Source organism: Hoplias malabaricus, chromosome 2 (genome assembly GCF_029633855.1).
Source record: "Hoplias malabaricus isolate fHopMal1 chromosome 2, fHopMal1.hap1, whole genome shotgun sequence".
NCBI lineage: Eukaryota > Metazoa > Chordata > Actinopteri > Characiformes > Erythrinidae > Hoplias > Hoplias malabaricus.
Window position 1 is genome coordinate 63,382,758 of NC_089801.1, and position 20,853 is coordinate 63,403,610.

At 40.8% G+C, this 20,853-nt stretch overlaps 1 protein-coding gene across 2 annotated transcripts; it reads left to right on the plus strand.

Annotated features, from left to right (window-relative positions):
• The first annotated feature begins 58 nt into the window (after positions 1–58).
• On the plus strand, positions 59–15,042 carry cc2d1a (coiled-coil and C2 domain containing 1A). Of its 2 annotated transcripts, XM_066660712.1 has the most exons (29): positions 59–288; positions 1,506–1,582; positions 2,655–2,790; positions 3,479–3,585; positions 3,796–4,029; positions 4,386–4,698; positions 4,866–4,975; positions 5,650–5,722; positions 5,973–6,068; positions 6,410–6,537; positions 6,975–7,047; positions 7,347–7,477; positions 7,809–7,917; positions 8,483–8,655; positions 8,752–8,874; positions 9,416–9,474; positions 9,762–9,878; positions 9,991–10,064; positions 10,155–10,213; positions 11,078–11,129; positions 11,776–11,875; positions 12,286–12,376; positions 12,741–12,932; positions 13,200–13,255; positions 13,391–13,463; positions 13,573–13,699; positions 14,192–14,268; positions 14,662–14,709; positions 14,833–15,042. In XM_066660712.1, exons 2-29 carry the CDS (start codon positions 1,526–1,528, stop codon positions 14,863–14,865), a joined length of 3,021 nt encoding a protein of 1,006 aa, XP_066516809.1. In that variant the 5' UTR covers positions 59–288; positions 1,506–1,525; the 3' UTR covers positions 14,866–15,042. The 2 variants fall into 2 exon arrangements, with proteins under 2 accessions (XP_066516809.1, XP_066516808.1); XM_066660711.1 differs by lacking the exons at positions 14,662–14,709; positions 14,833–15,042 and adding an exon at positions 14,390–14,649.
• Positions 15,043–20,853: the final 5,811 nt, after the last annotated feature.

A 20,853-nucleotide genomic window follows, 5' to 3' on the forward strand; every position in this document is an offset into this window, starting at 1 on the left:
TGTCTTTTTAGAACTTCCCGTTCCACCTTAAATCGTGCAGCAGTTGCATTCAACACGAAAGGCGCTAGGCTGGAACAGCTGTACCATTTAAGGTGGGACGGGAAATTCCAAAGAGACAAGCTGGCGAATGAGAAACGAACTTCAGTTTCTTATTGGATATCAGCTGAAGGCAGGAAGTAGAGGCAGTGACAGCAGGTTTTAATGCTCTGTCTTCGACAAATACCGTAGAAAAGTGGAGTAATAACACAATCAAACATTCTTTAATCAGAGGACGAACGTATGCGGGAGGTGAGTTTTCTGGGAGACAAGCGGGCCTGTCGTGTCTGTCTTGTTTTTCTATTTCTTATGTTTATCTTGTTAGCTTTATGCTATCTGTAGCACTAGCAGTCAGAGTGGACCTGTATTATCTTATCTATGATCTCTAAGCTCAGCAGTTTGACTTATTTACTGCCAATACAGTAGTGTGCTTATTAGGACTTAGGAAAATGTAGCCTAGCTATGTTATATAGACTGCTGGCTAAAGGGGAACTTCACCGAGTTTTCAACATTCCTGCATAATTCCTTCTTGTAGATGTTGTCAAAGTCCTGTAGAGTGCCTTGATGTAAAGCGCTCTGTTTTGGAAATACTCAATGACACACATTTCTTCACGGGGTTTGTGATAGGAACCAGACGTCACAATTTCTACACTGTAGATGTAAACATGGTATTTACACTCCTTAACCGCCCGTGAGTCACCTGTGAGCTGTTGCATGTGATGTGAAGAGTGGAGGCATAGGATCAAGGCTGAAAGCAATATTTTGTAGTAGGTTTCAGGGAAGCTATTTTTTAATAAATTATTAAAAATTGCCACATAAAATCTCAAGCATCAGTCTTGACTTTATGTTTATGTTTTAGGCCAACATCCTATTTCAGAACGACAGCAAACAGTTTCAAGCAGTGTACTCATAAATGTTTCATGTAATAATTTTCTGTGAGGGAGACATTCAACACTTGAGACGTCTGGTTCCATTCACCACCACTGTAAATTATGCTGACTCACAAATCTTCTCTGAAGATATGCATTTCATAACAAATCACATGTTTCTCATGAATCATGTCATTAGTACACCTTGGTTTATTTTGAAAGGATGTCACCATCAGAGCCCTGCAACGGAACTATCCATTAGTTTGTTTGTTTGTTTAACTCCCTCCACTTTAACCCTGTATGCTTCTAAATCTTTAAAAGTACCTGTTAATTCTGCTACATCACCTTCTGTGTTGGCTAGAAATATGCTGAATCATGAATGGCAGAGATGATTATATTCACTTGAACTCTCAAAAACGGACGGCTATAGCGTCATTTGGGGTCAGACTAAAAAAACTTATTTAATGTAAAAATGATTCAAATCCAATCTGGTTTGGACCTTTTCTGTTGATCTGTTCATTACTATGTTGGGAAAATGTAAACGACAGTTGGTGAAATGACAAAAAAATTAAGACACTACATTTTGTTTCTTTGTTTCAGCTCTGAAACAAACAGAAACGATGAGCCGAAGTCGGAACCCTCCAGCAAAAGGCCAAGGAGCTGCCCGGGCCAAACAGGTAACACACCTCAGAGAGAGCAAGAGGGAGGGAGGGAGGGAGTGAGTAAGAGGGAGGGAGTGAGCAAGAGGGAGGGAGGGAGAGAGTGAGCAAGAGGGAGGGAGGGAGAGAGTGAGCAAGACCCTAAGGGTGGGCCACTTCACTTTAGAACATTATCACAATACAGATTTTACAGAAGTGCACCAGAATGAAACAGTTTTCTGGACGGAGCACAAGGTCTAGGAGCACTGATGACACTCATATGCTGTTTCTTAGTGTGTTATTACTTGACGTCATCTTCCACTGCCCAAGTTACATTCCAGTACTCAAGAACACAAACCTCATATATATACTTATTGGTATTTTTATATTTCATATCCTATTAATATTATATTTTTAATGTGAAGTTGTATCACCCTGTCAGTATGTGACTCTGATCATGATGTTGCTACAGAAAATGAATGAATGACTAAATTGGTCAATGTGAATTGAATTGTATTGAATATAAATAAATATTTTTGATAGAACATGGTGTAATGTATCATAATATTAAGCCCTTCTTTTGAATAAATCAGTGTTCTAGAGCTGACCAGTGTCTAATATTGACACAGCCGTTATATAGTCATTACACTCACAAAAGCATACAGTGATATGTTTTGTCCTGGTAGTGATGATATATGATCACATAGCCCACCCTCAGTCGGGCTGCATGCTCTTAGCTGTTGCTGATTTCACAGCTGGCTCATACACTTGCACTTAATGCAGTTATACATCCAGCTCTGTCTGCATGCCGTCTGTCTGTTCTAGTGACAGGGTTTGTGAGAGTGTCTTTTGAGCTGCCTGACTGGGTTGTCATGTTGATGCATATCCAATGTTTTATAGGGTAATGTTTCACAATAACACACTAACGTGATTAAAAACAGATGTATTTAATAAATCTCTCTCTCTCTCTCTCTCTCTCTCTCTCTCTCTCTCTCTCTCTGTGTGTGTTTGTGTGTGTGTCTCTCTCTCTCTCTCTCTCTCTCTCTCTCTCTGTGTGTGTTTGTGTGTGTGTCTCTCTGTCTCTCTCTCTCTCTCTCTCTGTCTCTCCCAGATGGGACTGCTTCTCGATCTGACACCAGACGGAGGACTAGATGACTCTGGAGGAAATGAGGAGGAGTTGGAGGCAGAGCTTCTTGCTCTGATTGGAGGAGGCGGAGGAGGCAGGCCACCTGGGAAGAAAGGCAAAGGTGAGAACATTGCTTAAATATGAGATGTGAAACATATGCAAATACTGTGTGATCTCTTGTTTCTCCCTTTGTTTCAGCCTTTAAAAATAGTAATGGTTATAGGTGAAGCAATGGACCCTATTTTAAAGGGTCCATATCACTGAACGTTTATTTTTCACTTGTTTCCTAAATGAGAATGAGAATGTATTGTGTAAAAATGGTCATGTTTTTAAAACTTAAGAAAACTTCCCAGTTCAGACAATGGGCATATGTCAGTGTAGCCCATGAACAGCCTGAACAGCCCATTCTGTGTTGTGATGACACAAAAATCATTTGGACACCATGTCCATGATGTGAAAAGTCCTGATTAGCACTCCCTTGTGGATCAGATCCTAGATTAGTGAGTTATATGCCACTTCAATGAAGTGCTTCTCATTTAAGGATGCACTTACAAACATTTACCTGTGAGTCCTAGAACAGTGGAGCCCACTCACACTGCAATTATAAAGAGTGATTCAGCTCTTTTTGAAGTAGGACAGCCAATTAGAATTCATCTATCAGTCTTAAAGGCACAGAAACAAAAACAACCTCTTTAATTATAAGTTGGAAAGAGAGGTTGTGATATGGTTCTGTAAAAATGAATAGTAACAATGTGCCATAATCTAAAAATAACAAACAGTACTCACCTGTCCCCTCTCTGCTGTGGCAGCTCCAGTGCCCATGGAGGACATTGATCGCATGGCAGCCCTGTGTATGAAGGACATGGACGAGGACGGAGATGACGATGGAGACCTGGAGGACGATGCTGATCTGCTGGTGAGCGAGTGAGTGGGCGAGTGAGTGAATGAGTGAGTGAGTGGGTCAGTGAGTGGGTCGGCGAGTGAGTGGGTCAGCCAGTGAGTGGGTCGGCGAGTGAGTGGGTCAGTGAGTGGGTCGGCGAGTGAGTGGGTCAGTGAGTGAGTGAGTGGGCGTGTGAGTAGGTGAGTAATTTTTTTTAATGTATTATGTTGGTTTTGTATAATTTAGGCTGAGTTAAATGAAGTATTGGAGGATGATGAAGAGCAAGTTGTCACTAAACCAGTACCTGCCCCAACTCCGCGCTCCACTGCACCCCCCAAATCCACCCCAACTACCCCAAGTGGGGCGGGTGGCCTGGAGTCCCGCCTGCAGGAGCGCCTCGAGATGTACCAGACTGCCATTAACAATGCCAAAGCAGCTGGAGAGACCAGCAAAGCCCGCAGATACGACCGAGGACTGAAGGTAGACCGCTGACTTTCACTGACACCATTGTAGAAGTGTTCCCTTCTTACCCTAAAGCAGTCAATCAGACAAGACTGTGCTGTGTTTTAAAGGTGACATATTCTCCCCTGTTCCACGAGTGAACACAGTTCTGGGTCTTAATGAAACCTGTGACCTGCTTTGGTCAAAGCACCACAAGAATCAAGCCCCATAGCAGAATTCTCCCCCTGTCTAAACAGCACTGTTCAGCCACCGTTCATTTAAATAATAATGAGCTGCTCACTGTTCACCCCAAATATGTCAGTACTTTTGCTCAATAGAATGAACTGCTAGTATCTATTCACAGTTTGTTAATCGTTGTTATTATGTCTGTGCAGACCCTACAGTCGATGCTGACGTCAGTTAAGAAAGGCAAACCTATTGATGAGGAGGAGATCCCACCCCCTGTAGCCACTGGTGGAAAACCCACCTGTGAAACACAGTCTCAACCGATCAGAGCACAGGAACAACCAGCCCCAGAATACTCACCCTCACAGTTGACCAATCAGAAGCCGGTCCAGGAAATGAGACCTGTAGCCCCGCCCAAACCTCAGCTCCTTCAGCCACCCAATAAGAGTGCAGCAGCCATAACACCTGATACACCAGCGATATCACCACTAACCCCCAGCCAACCCAACGCCCAGCACTCAGGTACGTACACACACACACACACACACAGAGTATTCAGTGATGCTGAGGTCTGGGCTTTGACTGTTGTGCTCAGTGGAGCTCTATGACCCTGCAGTGCTATGACTGCGAGTCACTGCTTCACATGGATCTGATTCACTCTTTACCTAATGAAGTGTAAATGTGTTCAGAGCTGAAGGCCAGTGTGCTGAGTCGACAGAGGGAGTATAAACTGGCTGCTATTCAGGCCAAGCAGAGCGGAGACACTGAACTGGCCAAACAGCACTACCTCATCGCCAAGGTAAACACCAAACTGCATTATCCTTATTTATAGAAGTATTAGTGTTATTAGTATTAGCAGTATTGTCTATGCCTGATGGTTATAGGTTTGGCTCAGATGTTTCAATAGTGTTTCAACAGTGCAGTTATAAATCGGTTCTTTATAAAAGTCCAGGATTCAGTGCAGGATCGGTTCGGTTCAATCAGAGTTCTTGTTGTTGTTAATGGACCTGGAACACAGAGTCGCCTAGAAATGATTTGGTGGCATGGTAAATGTTGTTCGCATCATCCATCCCAAGTGATGCCACAGCCATCTGAGGCCATGTTAGCTAACATCATAACAGATCTGAGCTCCCAGGGTTCTCCTCCAAGCATGTTGAGCTGTCCAGTGGTGTTGCTATAGAAACAGATTGAAAAAAGCAATAGGTGATTTTATACCTCTCAGAGGAAACATGTGCTTTTCACACTCTGAGGGTGTCTTTCACATTTTCACACTCTCTCATTTTCTCTCTCTCTCTCTCTCTCTTTCTCTCTCTCTCTCTTTCTCTCTCTCTCTTTCTCTCTCTCTCTCTTTCTCTTTCTCTCTCTCTCTCTCTCATTATCTGGTATCTGTTAACGGAATATTATGGTAGAATTGGCTATTTTGTCTGTCATGAAATCAAGTTTCACACACCTCTCTCTCTCTTTCTCTTTCAGAAACTGGACTCTGTGGTGGAGGCTGTTGACCGAGATCAGCCAGTAGACATCAGATCCTTGCCGCCCCCTCCTGGTCAGTTTTTAACATAACATATCGTTCAGGCTACAGTCGTCACTGACGGATTCATCACTGACCTCATCCTTGTTTCCTCAGTGGAGTCTCTTACTGTGTTTGGTGATTGTTAGAGTAAACTGAACTTATTTAGTTCTGAGTAATTTCATGGTTCCAACACTGAAAAAATCTCTCTCTCTCTCTCTCTCTCTCTCTCTCTCTCTCTCTCTCTCTCACTCTCTCTCTGTCACCACCTCCCCCCTTCACTCAGGAGATATTGTAGTGGAGAGATCTCCTCCACTTCAGTCCTCTTCTGTTAAACCAGCCCCTGCTCCTCCACCCTCTGCAGCTCCAGCGTCTGATGCTCGTAAGTGTGCATGTCTCCTCCTCCTTTGTGAGTTCAGGTTGTACAAAAACACAGTCCAAATTCAGACACACATCTCTGGAATAGTAACTTTACAGGAGACGGAAAAAAACCTTATTTTAAATGGAAGTCAATGTAGAAAGATTTTATTCAGAGTAATTTTGGAGCATTTTTATTGGTTCATTCATCATGAGACTTTCACACAGTGTGAAGAACAGCTGCTGTGGTCAAATGACATTGTAAACCTAACACCCACAAACAGGGAGATACATTGGACAGCGACGATATACATAAAATCATTGCGCATTAAAGGAGGAGTACTGACAACATCTTTCTGGTTCCAGCTCTTCCTGCTCCTCGTAACATGGCAGAGGCACTGCAGCAGCGCATGGACATATACAAGAGGGCAGCAGAGACGGCCAAGAGCAAAGGAGACGACCGCAAATCTCGCATGCACCAGCGCATCGTCAAGGTCACACAGACACTTTAAACCGTTATTTTGACCATAAACAACTATTACTATACTGACTGTCAGTTTGTGCTCCAGGGAAAGGGTCGCCCACATGAGGCTGACCATGTTTAAAAAGGGTTTAGTACAGAATCTCAGATCCGGTCACTGGGTGTCAGTTTAACGAGTGTAACGGGGAGGAGAATCAGTGGAGGAAAAGACTGACTGCTCCTTTAAAAGAACACTATGTTATAAGTTAGAGCACCCCCTGCTGTTTGTGTTAAGAACATAAACAGTGAATTAAAAGTAAATTGATGAATTAAATTTGAATTAATGAACCAAATTTTCAGTTTTATTTTGCACTATGCTCCAGGTTTTTAACATTTATTTTCTGAAGTCAATATTATTAACAGATAACTAACAAGGAAACTAAATAATTTTTTGTTTGTGTTCGAATCCAGCAATACCAAGACGCCATTAAAGCTCAGAAGGCTGGACGTCCTGTCAATCTCGCAGAACTGCCCATTCCACCAGGTAACGTGTGTTTGTGTGTGTGTGTGTACTAGTGTTTCACAGGCTTTTAAAGCTTGTTGATGATGCTGGCACTTCCTCATCCTCCACTGTTCCTCACTGTCCACACGTTCAGGAGAAGAGATGTGGATGCAAGGTGTAGATGTAGATACTGTCGTGTCTAAAAGAGCTAAAATATCATTGTTAGAAAAAGGGAGATATAAAATAACATTTACTCCCAATGTAACACAGATATTTGGGTATGGCAGGTTTCTGAGCCAGCTCCAGCGTGTACATGTGATGATGTGTTTTCTGTGGTCCAGGCTGTCCTCCTCTGCAGGGCTCTGAAAGCAGCGAGCAGAACTTCATGGGTGTTCTGGAAACAGCTGCTAAACTGGCCAATCAGGACGCAGACGCAGATGAAGTGGACGGACCAGATCAAGATGTGGCGACGGTAACGGACTCATCCAATTTACAGAAAAATCCCTGTAAAGCAGGAGGCGTTCTATTAAAAAAAATGTTGGATATTTTAAAGTTTTATAGCAGTTTTACTCTATTCACCAAATGTAGTTGAGCTTAGAGTCTGAACTTCGCTGCTTTAGTGTTGTTTCAAGGCACATGTAGATTAGATATTCCGAGGCATGGAGGTGGTTGTCTTTTTTTTTTTTTTTTTTTTTTTTTATTAAATCTTTCAGACAGGAAAAATGTAAGGTGTGGCACTGGGAGCAGATTTATACTCTTCATAAAAATCCTTCATTTTTTTGGACGTATTGTTTGTGTTGTAGCCGGCAGTGCGTCCAGCTCAGAAAGCTCGAGCCCCAGCCCCCCCACAGTCCTCCTCACCTGCAGTGACCCCTACAGCCTCCACTGGGACCCCTAAACTGGGAGCCAAAGGTAGGTGTTTGTGTGTCCAGTAATGAACTAAATTGCAGTGTAAGTGGTGATTAAAGTTTTTTTAGTATCAATAGCAGTCATTTACTTTGGTTCTTATTAACAGTCTTCCACAGTGAATACATATATTGAGATTAGTAAGTAACAACGAGGCATGGTGTTAGTAGTAATAATAATAATGAGGTACAATAGAAGTAACTGAAAAGATGTTGCCTTAAAAATTAGTTTATATTCGCCCACTTTTCATACACAGCAAATTCATCAGTGTAAATTCAACACTATTTCTGTTAAACTAACACAGAGAGTGTTGACGAGTGTTAAATTTCACAGTAATATTGTTGATTTAGCACTAGCATTTGGGAAACCAGCCCCTAGGGTCTGTTACACTACACTCATTCGCACCAGGGGTAAGGGGCGTAACCTGAAATAAAGCCTGAAGTTCAGAAACGATTATCAGCATTATACAGTCAGGTCATTGAATAAAATATTATGGATTGAATTATATGTTTTCGATTAGCAATTTTAGTTTGATAAGTAGGTGACTTGGTGTGTGTGTGTGTGTGTGTAGCCCAGCAGCAGCTGGATTTCCTGCTGAGCCGGAGGCAGCAGTTTGTGAAGGCAGCGCTTCGTTCCAAACAAATGAAGGACGTTCAGGGAGCAGCACAGCATCTTCGCAACGCAAAGGGCCTGGACCCCATGATCACCGCGGCTAAAGCAGGCCTTCCTGTGGACATCAGTAAGGTGTGTGTGTGTGTGTGTGCACGTGCTCTTACTTCAGGTCCAATGGCAAGAGACAGCAGTCCGTTCATTCCTCCTGGTTTCTTCCCCTGTGTCCAGGTGCCCGCTGCCCCAGTCAGTGAGGAGAATTACTCTCTCTCTCGCTCTCGCTCCTCTCCTCTCTCTCCTCGCTCAGCCCAGCAGTACACACAGCTCATGGATCTCCTCAAGCAGCAACATGAGGTCAGTTATCACACACTTTTTAAACACCTACCTGTGTAACACACTGATGTTTTGTGTTAATAACATCTGTGTACCCCAGTTTACTAATCTGATTTGGAAAACCCTCTTTGTTTATATGTGCAACAATAATCAGAACATGCCTGGAATAATTTGATAATTCAAATAGTTAATATTATTTAAGTAGTAAACAAATATTAATCAAGTAAAGGTAATATATGTTCATAAGAAAACTAAACAACATTAACAGTGTATTTAAATAGCAATCTGAGTACTGGGTGACTCATGTAGACTCAGTTTTCTCATGATTATTATCATGATTACTAAAGAGCTTGAAAACCTCCTGAACCGATTTAATCTGAAATCCAGATTTTGTGTGTGTGTGTGTGTGTGTGTGTGTGTGTGTGTGTGTGTGTGTGTGTGTGTGTGTGTGTGTGTGTGTACGTACCTACGCATTGAAGATGCTGTATATTACATACAGTATTTTTTACCTCTTTGCTCCTGTGGTTGTGAGACTTTGCCCTAATCAGTTTCCTTTGTGCAGAAATGTCTGGGCTACTCTCAGCAGTTCACCCAAATGGGAAACGTGCCGGAGACTGCAAGGTGAGCTGAGTTCATTTCTACTGAATGCTTGAAATGTATTATCTCTGACTCACTTTCTTTAATTTTGGGTGATTTTTAAATCCACACACTCTTACTCCAGATGCAGTAAGACGAAAGATGAGATGTTTGGTGTCTGAAGTTTCCTTCTGTAGTTTTACTCTGGAGCTGTGAGGCTGATGTAGCCAAGTCCTGGAGACAAAAGCTCATGGTGCTGAGAGCAGTAACGGCAGCCATCCTTGAGGTGAAACTAAACGAATTTAAACTTAATTTGAGTTTTGTGTTTATAGGATGGAGAAGCTGGCAGAGGACTGTATGAATAATATTGATCTGCTGAAGAAAGCTCATGCTAAAGGTCTTCCAGTTCCACGCTACCACACAGAGGAGCGCACCTTTAATACAGTCAAGTAAGAAAACACACACACACACACACACACACACACACAACAGCGACCTGTATTTATTAATTTTTTTAGTAAATTTTAGAAGTTGTTTACATGTTTCTCGCTCTCACTGTAGGATCAACCCCAACCTGACCACTAGCGACATGGTGCTGACAATCATCAAAGGAATCAACCTGCCAACACCTCCAGGTGTGTGTGTGTGTGTGTGACATTGGGCATAAACTCACTATGTTTTTAAGGTTCCTTGGCATTGTTTATTTTACTGTCTCGGTTCTACAGGAGTTTCAGCCAACGACTTGGATTCCACCATCCGCTTTGAGTTTCCCTTCCCCAGTGCGGTAATACACGCACACGCACACACACACACACACACACACACACACATATTCACACCCACAAGGACTGGATGATTTTAATTTCTCAAAATCCTCTGTAGATCTTTATTAACTTTTATTATTTTATAACAATTAATTACCTGCAGTCTGAATTTAACTCTGTGTATTGCTAATTCGCCACAAGGAGGTGCTGAAGAGTTACCTGCAGACACACTGAACAGGGCTCTTACTGTAAGGGCGTTTTCACATCTGTAGTTCAGTTGTTCTGAATCAGTTAAGAAGCTCATAATATTGGAGCGTTTTCCCCTTGGTTTGGTTTGTTTTCAAACACTGAAAAATCCAAGTTCACCAAAACACGTCACCGCAAGCCACCTGAGAATGTTCTCACCGCTGCTTGGTCAGACCTGACTGAGGCGGGAGCAAGAGTGTAAACACAGAAAGAAATTGTGGACTAGTGCGTTTCTGATCCATTACTCAGATTAGCAGCTAAATTTGAACCAGTTCTCTGTTTACCTGCCTACTGTGTTCAATATGCAAAGCACACCCTGGCTACGAATGCCTGCGGCCTACACCTTATTGTTGGGTCTGCTCAAGTTATTTACACCATAAGCCTGTAACACAGATGGGCCACAAAAGGCCTTTCCTGTGCTGCCAAAAGTGACTTAAAATAGTCAATTTGTTGCTGTTATTATTTACCTTTTTGCCCTATTAAAGAATTCACCTAGTATGGTCTCTGAAATAATACTGTTATTTCAAACTGTAAACACTGTAATGATAATGTGTTCATGTCACAACACACACACACACACAGACTCATACAGCACACTGTGTTTGTCACTGAAGGATCCCTCTGTTGTGTTTTTGCAGGAAGAAGCTCAAAGAGATAAAACCAGCACAGTGAAAAACACTAATTGCCCAGGTACACACACACACACACACCCACATCATTTAACATGGAAACACTTTTTTTGCACTCACGCTCAGAATAAACCACATACATCACTGTGCAGAGGCCTGAAGCAGCCATGGAAATTGCATTAAAACACTATAACATCAAAATATACACAAATCCACATCACCACTGTTAAAGTACGAACAGTGTTTCAACAGTGCACTTATAAATCGGTTCTTTATGAAAGTCCAGTATTCAGTGGAGGATCGGTTCAGTTCAATCAGAGTTCTTGTTGTTAATGCACCTGGACCTCGCAGAGTCGTCTAGAAATGATTTGGTGGCGTGGTAAATGGCATCATCCATCCCAAGTGATGCCACAGCCATCTGAGGCCTGGAAGCCTGGAGTTCAGAGTGCACTCACACTCCATCTATTCTTAAGCCTGTAAGCTAACATCATAACAGATCTGAGCTCCCAGGGTTCTCCTCCAAGCATGTTGAGCTGTCCAGTGGTGTTGCTATAGAAACAGATTGAAAAAAGCAATAGTTGATTTTAAACCTCTCAGAGGAAACATGTGCTTTTCACACTCTGAGGGTGTCTTTCACATTTTCACACCCTCTCTCTCTCTCTCTCTCTCCCTCTCCCTCTCACTCTCTCTCTCTCTCTCTCTTTCAGAGTTTAAGGAGCAGTTCAAGCTGCACATTAACCGAACGCACCGAGGATTTAAGAGAGTGGTTCAGACCAAAGGGATCAAGTTTGAGGTCGTACACAAAGGGTGAGCACTGACATTTTCATCACACAACACTTATGTATGATCTTAACATGTTCTGGTGTTGTAATATTGTGTTGTGATTTCCTTCATGCAAATAAGCCTCTGATCAGTCACATACGAGAATCACCAGCTCCTCAGTAGTGTCTAATAGCCAGCCCTTTGTTTATCCTAAAGAGAGGTAGCATTAACATCAGCTAAAGTACTGTCACCAATTAGAAATTGTATGTATTAAAGGCACAGAGGTTCATTAGAGTAAACAGGTGGGTTATTACAGGTTAAGAGCTATATTAATCATAAGGTAATAATACCGATAATAACAATATCACAATCACAGTTGATCAGATTCAGCTTCTGAATATGTGATATTATCCCCCATATACTGTTACCAACTGTGTGTGTGTGTGTGTGTTTAGTGGTCTCTTTAAAACAGACAAAGTGGTGGGAAATGCACAGCTAAAACTAGAAGCTCTGGAGAATCAGTGTGAGGTCAGAGAGATTATAGAGGTGAGTTGTACACACACACACACACACACACAACGTTTATCTCGGGGTCTGTTACAGGGCATATCAATTATTTTTGTGTAAAAACATTAAATTGAGAAATATGTTATATTTTGTGACAAGAACTACTTGAAAAATTGATATATATTTGAAGGTAAATACATATAAATAATTACAGGGATTTAATATGTGAAGGGCATATTAATAATACATATAAAATCTCACTTATACAGTGTTATTCGTGCTTGATTACACACACAGTTCTGGGCAAAGCACAGACACCATTAATCACTGACCTTCCTGCCCAAATGGTCATTAAATATTAAGTAAGAAGATGATGTGTAAACTTGCTCTGATTGTCCTGCAGGTTCTGGACGGAAGGAAGTCGACTGGGGGAAAGTTGGAGGTTCAGGTGAGGATTCGGGAACCGCTAACTGGAGTTCAACTTCAGTCAGTGACGGAGAAGTGGATCGTCCTGGAACCCATCACTATCACACCAGACAAAGAGAGACACAGAGAGAAAGACAGGGAGAGGGAGAGGGATCGAGAGAGACACAGGGTACGTACACACACACACACACACACACACACACACAAACACACACACTCACATACTGCTTTATGCAGGCTATGACTATACGGGCTATTCACTATATTAATGTAACATTAGAAACTAAAGAATAAACCTAGAACGTGTTTGTGCAAAGGTTATGGCTCATTTAACGTTTTATATTTTGGGTCATATTTAAGAGTGAACATGCATAAGCAATATTTACAAATGTGTAATATTTATAAAACACCTAAGAGTTTATATTCTGTTTCACAGGCACCGTCACCTAAATCTAAACCCAGAAACGATCATGGAAAGAACAGTCACTCCAGGTAACTTCTTATATTCCTATATATATATATATAGTTTGAGGAATACTCCTAGATAGGTGCATATGAGATTTATTATTATTACTATTATTTATTTCATAGCGATGCTTATATATAATGGTTTGGTCTGTTCTCCAGTCACTCCCCTCCTCAGTACAAACTCCACAGCTTCAGCCTCCTCAACTACGACAAGGAGAGGTTCGAGAGAAAGGTGTGTGAGTGTGTGTTAGAATCGTAACATCTCTGTTATTATATCATTTTGTGTGTGATATCAAACTTTTATTTGCAGAAGATTTTTTCTCATTTGGTTGTTTCCACAGATCGGAGAATGTAAGAAAAATAGGCAAAATCCACCCCCAGATTTAATCAACCAGCACAAAGAGGTGTGTCACAGACTTCAGTGGCAGAAGTCCTACCTGGAGAGAGGGTCATCAGCAGCCCTTGCAGGTAATAAACACACACTCACACATACACAGGTTTAGATGTAGCAACACTGTAAAATAATATTTAAATGGTCATGTTTGTTAATAGTGTGTACTAGGAATGTGAAAACTCATCCAAGCGCTGGTCTGCAGTTGACTGTTCAGTTACATCAGTTTTGTTGTGTTGAAATATGCACTGGTTTACACAGTCTTGCAGCACATTGGCTTCCTCTTCTGTGTGAATACCTGCTCTAGCCGTGTGTGTGTGGGGGTTCTGTATATTCTGTAAGTGATCTGAATCAGATCAAACCTTGGTGAAATGAGACACAATGAATCGCTGACTTGTTTAGAGTTAATTACATTGAATAGTTTCAGTGACAGGATTTCTTCAACTGAATTAATACAGAATCGTTATCACTATTAACACTTAGTTAACACTTGATTCTGTTTGTCTCTCTCTTGCACTCTTTCACCCTGTCTCTCTCTCTCTCTGTCTCTCTCTCTCTTTCTCTTTCAGAGTATGACAGTGTATTGAAGAAGTTTGTACATGGTTTATCAGAATCCGTGAAGAAATTTTCCACTGAAGGCAACAGAGTAAATGTTTTATATAAATAAATAGTAAATACATAGTAAATAAATTGTATTTATTTATTTATGTTTTTAAATATACAAAGAATTTATTAAAAAACAAATTCATTCTTATTTGAAAATGAAGGAGAATTCATCTCTCAGTGCAGCTGTTGCTTGGTTAGACAAGCCATACACGACATTGACAAAATTCCCATTCAGTCTGAAGAGAAATTGAAAACACGCACAAATACCGCACTGTAACGTAGGTATTGTGAGACAAATTGATGTTGTGGGCTTCAGTTTTTCATTAAATTTGTTTTGACATATTTATCAGTTCTTAATCAAACATCTCTAACCTAGCAATAGTGACTACATGAATTGTTTTCATCTCTCTCTCCCTTTCCCTCTCTCTCTCAGGAGGCAGCTAAAGATGCTCTAGGCAGGCTTAAAATGGTTGAGGCTGAGGTAAATGTACTAATTTAACATATTGTGGCAATGTGTAGAAATAGATATGTAATCACAAATATCCCTAAAGAGTACAGCCTTTTATGTAATTTTTTTCTCTCTCTCTTTCTCTCTCTGTCTTAGATGGAATCACTCCGGAAAAGGCGTGCTGTATGAATGTTAAAGGGAGATGAAATTGCACTGTGGGCTCAGAACTGTTTTCTCTCTCTCTCTCTCTCTCTCTCTCTCTCTCTCTCTCTCTCTCTCTCTCTCTCTATATATATATATATATATATATATATATATATATATATATATATATATATATATATATATATATATACACACACACAGTCAGAAACTAAATATACTGGTCTGTCGTCAGCTTCCTTCATCTTGTAATTCATGAATCCGCGATCATTAGTCAGCAAAGTCATTATGTCACAAAAGGTTGTTTCCTTTGTGATGTCATAAAGGACGATTCCTCTGTGATTCCTGATAAAACAATATACAATTACAAATCAAACACACTTTTTTGTTTTTTATATTGCTTCACATGAACTGATATTAATAGCTTCCTGCCTTATCTATAAAGCTGTCATTTCAGGTCTATACGAGGTTTTCTTATAACAGTGACTGTAGGATTATCTGACAGTTTGAAAACTGACCCTCTGAGAGGTTTCATACTTACAGACACTGTTTATGAGAAATTAATATCCTGAGGTCATGTGTGAATGTATGAGCAGTTGCCAATTTACTAAACACTGCAGTCCTGCAGAACACACTGCATTAGCACTATTTTACTCTCCAAGTCTGTCTCTTGAAAGCTACCGATTGTGTGTGTGTGTGTGTTTTGATAGGCCTGTATTAGAGGGTATGAAGTAGAAGCCGTGACCCATTACTTTAAGACCAGGCCAGACTGGTACCTCAGAATTTGAACCCAAACCCATTCACAGAGCTAACAGAGATGAACTAGTGCAGACAGCTTTACAGCACATTTCTTTACTGCTAAGAGTTTGAGGAGCTAGAAACAACAGAAGATGTCATGCGGCAACAAGCTGATATTCACACATCTGTGATACACTATCAGTGTTTATTATCAGTAGCTTTTTTGGAATTGCTTATCATCCCTGTCAGGGAACAGCATCCAGTCTCCTCTGCTGAGTTGTTAGTCTTGTTCTGCTTAAGTTCATACTAAGTTCCTTAAGTTTCTACTGCTGCTACTGTTGAAATCTCCAGAAAACAGAGCAACAAAAGCTAGATTTGCTCTGACCCTTTGACTGGCAGTTTTTCTAACTCCGTTCAAAACAGATTTACACAGCATAGATAATAACACTAATACAACTTTTTGTTTTTTTATCTCTGAAAAAAATTCCCCAAAAGCAATGTCCTGTTCAGTTATAAATTATCCATGCTTGGGGCCAAAGAGAGAGAGAGAGAATTTTACATAAGCATATTCCCTCAAATGAAAACAAAATTTAGCACATGGAAAAATCACTTAGGATGCCTGATATTCTATTAGGAAAATATGGCCCAAATTCAATATGATGTCAAGCACCATCAGGCTGGGTTCGGACAGCAGACCTCTAGAGTGTGTGTGTGTGTATGTGCGCGCGCCTGCATGCGTGCGTGTGTAAATGGTGTTAATCCTCAAAAGATAGTGGTGTGTATAATATCAGTTTAAGGGTAATCCTGCCTCTCCAGTCGTTTCACTCACTGCAAATTAATCCAAACTCGCATGGCCGGCGTGGTGTGATATGGGACTAATGCTAACACCCTGGGGGTGAAATTAAAAAGGCTGTGCATGTGTTGCAGTGGGGTGGGGGTAAATGTGGTGGGGATCATGTCCCACAATAATCAGGGATTAACCCCAGTCTGGTTGCCCGGGTGACCTTTGATTGACAGCGTGTTTTAGGGATCTATGAAAGGCAAGAATGAATGTAGAATAGGGGGCTTCAGAAGGGTGAAAGGGACAGATGGGATGAATCTTAAAGAGAGCTTGAACTCTTTGTTGTCTCATATGCAGAAAGAGAGAGCAAGAATGTGTGTATTTTTTATTTTATTTATTTTTCCTGGTCATACCCAGTAGCAGCACCATTATCCCCTAAATTACTGACTTATTTTTCGGTTATTATTATTAATTTCTAGAACCTGAGCAAAGACAGGCTCTACTCACAAATGTGTTCTTTTGTAGGTACTGATGCTAGTTTATGTGAAATTGTCAAAAATCTTCTTAATCTAGAGGTCAACACCAAACTAAAGATTCGATTTTTGAAACTTTAAAACCTACAGTCTTTTGGGTGGAATTTGCCTCAGTGACTGATTTATTGTCACAAATGCCTGAGATGGATACATTTTGTACCAAAATTTCACAATAAGTTCATCTTCAGTTATTTCAGGAATGCAAATTAGCATGTTTTAGCCAGCAGGGTTACAGCCTTGGCTGTGTTGATCTCTAAAGGAGTGAAGGAAACACTAATTTACCTAAGGCTGAACAAACCTTTTAATGTTTATTTTTCCAAAACACTTTATTTTTTAATCTAATTAAAAACAGACTGTTTTTTTCCTGATATTTAGACAACATAGGCAGTTTGCTAACAGTGACATGGCTCCATAAACCTTGCTGCTTCAAGCAAAAATAGCTAACTCATTTGTGAGGGGAGCATATTATTTGTGTACTATCAGATGTGTGTGTGTGTGTATTATCCAGATCTGCGAGTGAGAAGTTGAAGTGTCATTCAAACCCTCAGTTTTTAAGGGTTTAACCATGTTGCTAATAAATCTTTTTAAATACAAACAATGGGCAAATAAACCTTCTCAGACATAATTAGCATAAAGCTAAAGACATTTTAGGCAGGAGTGTTTAGCCATTCTTGCTAGTATTACTGGCAGACTGCAGCTGCTGGTTAGCCTGATTTAACTTTCACCAGGCTAAATGGACGCTAGCCACTTGCGTTGTTGTCTAGATTGGTATAGCATTACTAACCAAAGCATTACTTCATCCTGGTTGTTTTAGCCAAAATTCCTCATTTGTGCTGACGTTATCAGGCTAACTTTATGAATTAACACAAAATGAGTTTATCTTCTGGCTGCGGTGTACTTGAATGAGGTAACCAGGCACAGCTGTTGGAAGGTGGGCTGGTGTGGGTGGGTAGTTTAGTAGAATGGATCTGGTGAAGTTATAGATCATAGATTACAAGGAATATGGTGCAGGTTATTTAAAGGCTCCCCCAGAGTATATTTATTTGTGGGCACAAGTTGCTCTAGAGCACTGATTCATATTGGGACAATCACATAACACATAGTACCCTCTCCCTCTCTTTTTCACATACTGAGTTTAAATGAATTATGTATGTTTTTGGATCATAATGTTTTTATTTCCTTTTTTACAAACATTTTTTCTAGGATCTCTACAGCAATCGGTGCAAATGTATGTATTAATGTATGTAGTGTATTTTTTGAAGGCAACCCTAATCTTAAATGTATCTGTGGTGATGGCTATGATGTCTACTGTTAATATTTACAGCAGAGTGGCACTTATTTTGGGCCAATTATGATCACTCATTAAAGTGCAGATGTCAGCATTTTGTGCTTTGTGTGAGTGTGTTTTGTTGGCCATTGAGATCTCTCTCTCTCTCTCTCTCTCTCTCTCTCTCTCTCTCTCTCTCTCTCTCTCCCCATTACTTAAGGTAGCTTAAACAACTACTAATACACTTAGTCAGAAAGCTAATAACATTAACCTGAGTATCTAATGATCTTAATATGAATGTAGCATGGGCCAGTTCACTGTTAGGAGCATTTAGGGTTCATAAAATTAAATTGGTGTGGACAAATTAGCCCCATTGTGACATCACAGAATTCGGGCTATTGCATCAAAGATGGAGGTGGAGTCAGAATATGCTAAACTCAATTTTGTATGGACTGAGGCCCCATTCATTTGCTAATATATTCAGTCCTAAAAAAAAACAGCACTAGTTGTCTCTCCTTGTAGTTTTATATGTACTAGTTTTAGGAGATATTTTCTCACTGAGTACAAGATTTGATGAGAGGAAATGGGAAAAGGTGACCTTCGCTCTCCCCATTAGAACTTGTGAGCCTGGGAATCAATAATATAGCCCACCGTTACCAATAATACACTTTGCATAGTGATTCTGCAGTTACTAAAATTGGTCCTGCTATGAAATGCTGACAAAAAAAAAACCAATACACCCTTTTTTTGGAGGAAGGTCAGGAAGTGCACCATACAGAACAGATGTCTAAGGTGTTAAAACGGAGTGATTCTGTTATGGGTTGTTTGCGGATGAATGGAAGACACAAATAGTGACGTAAATTTAGCCAATCAGCAACTTTGAAATGGGCCCCTCTAGGGTGCTTCTTCCTGCCCCAATTAGATTTAGTTCACAGTGAAGTAGAGAACTGATGGTTATTGTTGATTAATCAGAACACAGGATTCCTGCAGCATCCACATTCAACAAGATCTCTCTCTCCTCCAGAATCCACCAAAAATTTGTGTGAAAAGTTATGTGTCAATAAACTTTGGTCCAGATACTTACTTACTCTCTCTTTCTCTCTCTCTCACACACACACACAGTTGTATTTTTATATTCATTCATTATCTGTAACCACTTATCCAGTTCAGGGTCGCGGTGGGTCCAGATCCTACCTGGAATCATTGGGCACAAGGCGGGAATACACCCTGGAGGGGGCGCCAGTCCTTCACAGGGCAACACAGACACACACACACATTAACGGACACTTTTGAGTCGCCAATCCACCTACCAACATGTGTTTTTGGACTGTGGGAGGAAACCGGAAACCCACGTGGACACGGGGAGAATACACCACACGTCTCACAGACAATCACCCAGAGTGGGGATCGAACACACATCCTCCAGGTCCCTGGAGCTGTGTGACTGCGACACTACCTGCTGCGCCACCCTGTAGTTGTATATACACTACAATATGATCCACCAATATACAGCACTCTAGAAACTCCTAATATTGTCTTAATAGTGTTTCTGCTGGTTTATTTATGCTTCTGAACTGCAATGTATGGTTATATGGTGGGCGATATTACCTCAAATCAATTTCACAATTAATTTATATATATATATATAAACGTAGTTCATTGATGAGGCTTGTGCTGTAAATATGCTCAAGTATTAAAACTGGAATTTCTGTTTTAAATGTTGCTGGGAGCTTGTACATTCAGTTTTTAAGGATTGAATTTTGTGTTTGTGCTTCTGTTGTTAACAGACAGTTGGGATAAACTATGGTGTTGAAACTGTTTTTGTCAGTGTTTACATTTCACTTGTTTATGTTCAGTGTCATCTTCTCTAAAGTCAAAACACATCCAAACCACTGACACAGCCTTTTTCTTTGGTGTGAGTTGCTGGAGTTGCTCGGTCTGCTTCTTTGTTTATGTTCTCCTCCATGTTGCTTACTTGTGGCAGATTGGATGGGGCAAAATACTGTGACTACAGTGCACTAGTGTGGTTTTAAAGGGACAGTTCATAAAAACAGTGGGGGACATTAAAATAGTTAACAAAAAATGGATGAACACAAAAGAAAAAATATTGAAAATCTATATTATTGTTATGGAAAAGATTCTCTTTTGAAGTTCTGAATGTCAGTTTTGATTAATTGCCAGCACTATGTATGATTCATACAATGAAATGTACCTACTATTTGAGCACATTACAGCTGCAGTTTATCGTCTGTTTTTCTCCATTTTATATTAAGAATGACTGATTTTCACAGGGTGTGTGTGTCCTGCAGTGTGTGCTAAACTGTACTGTGATGGCTGATGAAACTGACACTGTTACACACAGCCCCACTGAGGTTATTGTTCACCAGCTGCCGCAGTGGACACGGTGCTCTGGTCACGCAGCAGAACCACACTGGGTGACCAGCACTGACCAGAACCAGACTGGCTGAGGGACTGTAAACTTTACAGGGTCCTGATCTGAACTGCCCTGACTTGAAATGAGTCTGAACGCTGATAAGCTTTTAAAGTGATCCCACCACATAAAGAGAATCAAGTGCACTGATCTCAGCTCAGCAAGCTGGGAGGGAGAGGGGGCGTGGCCAAGGCTCTGAGTTTCCTGCCGGAGAGAGCACGTGGTTCCGTGTCTTGTATATAAGAGTGTGTGTGTGTTGTATATA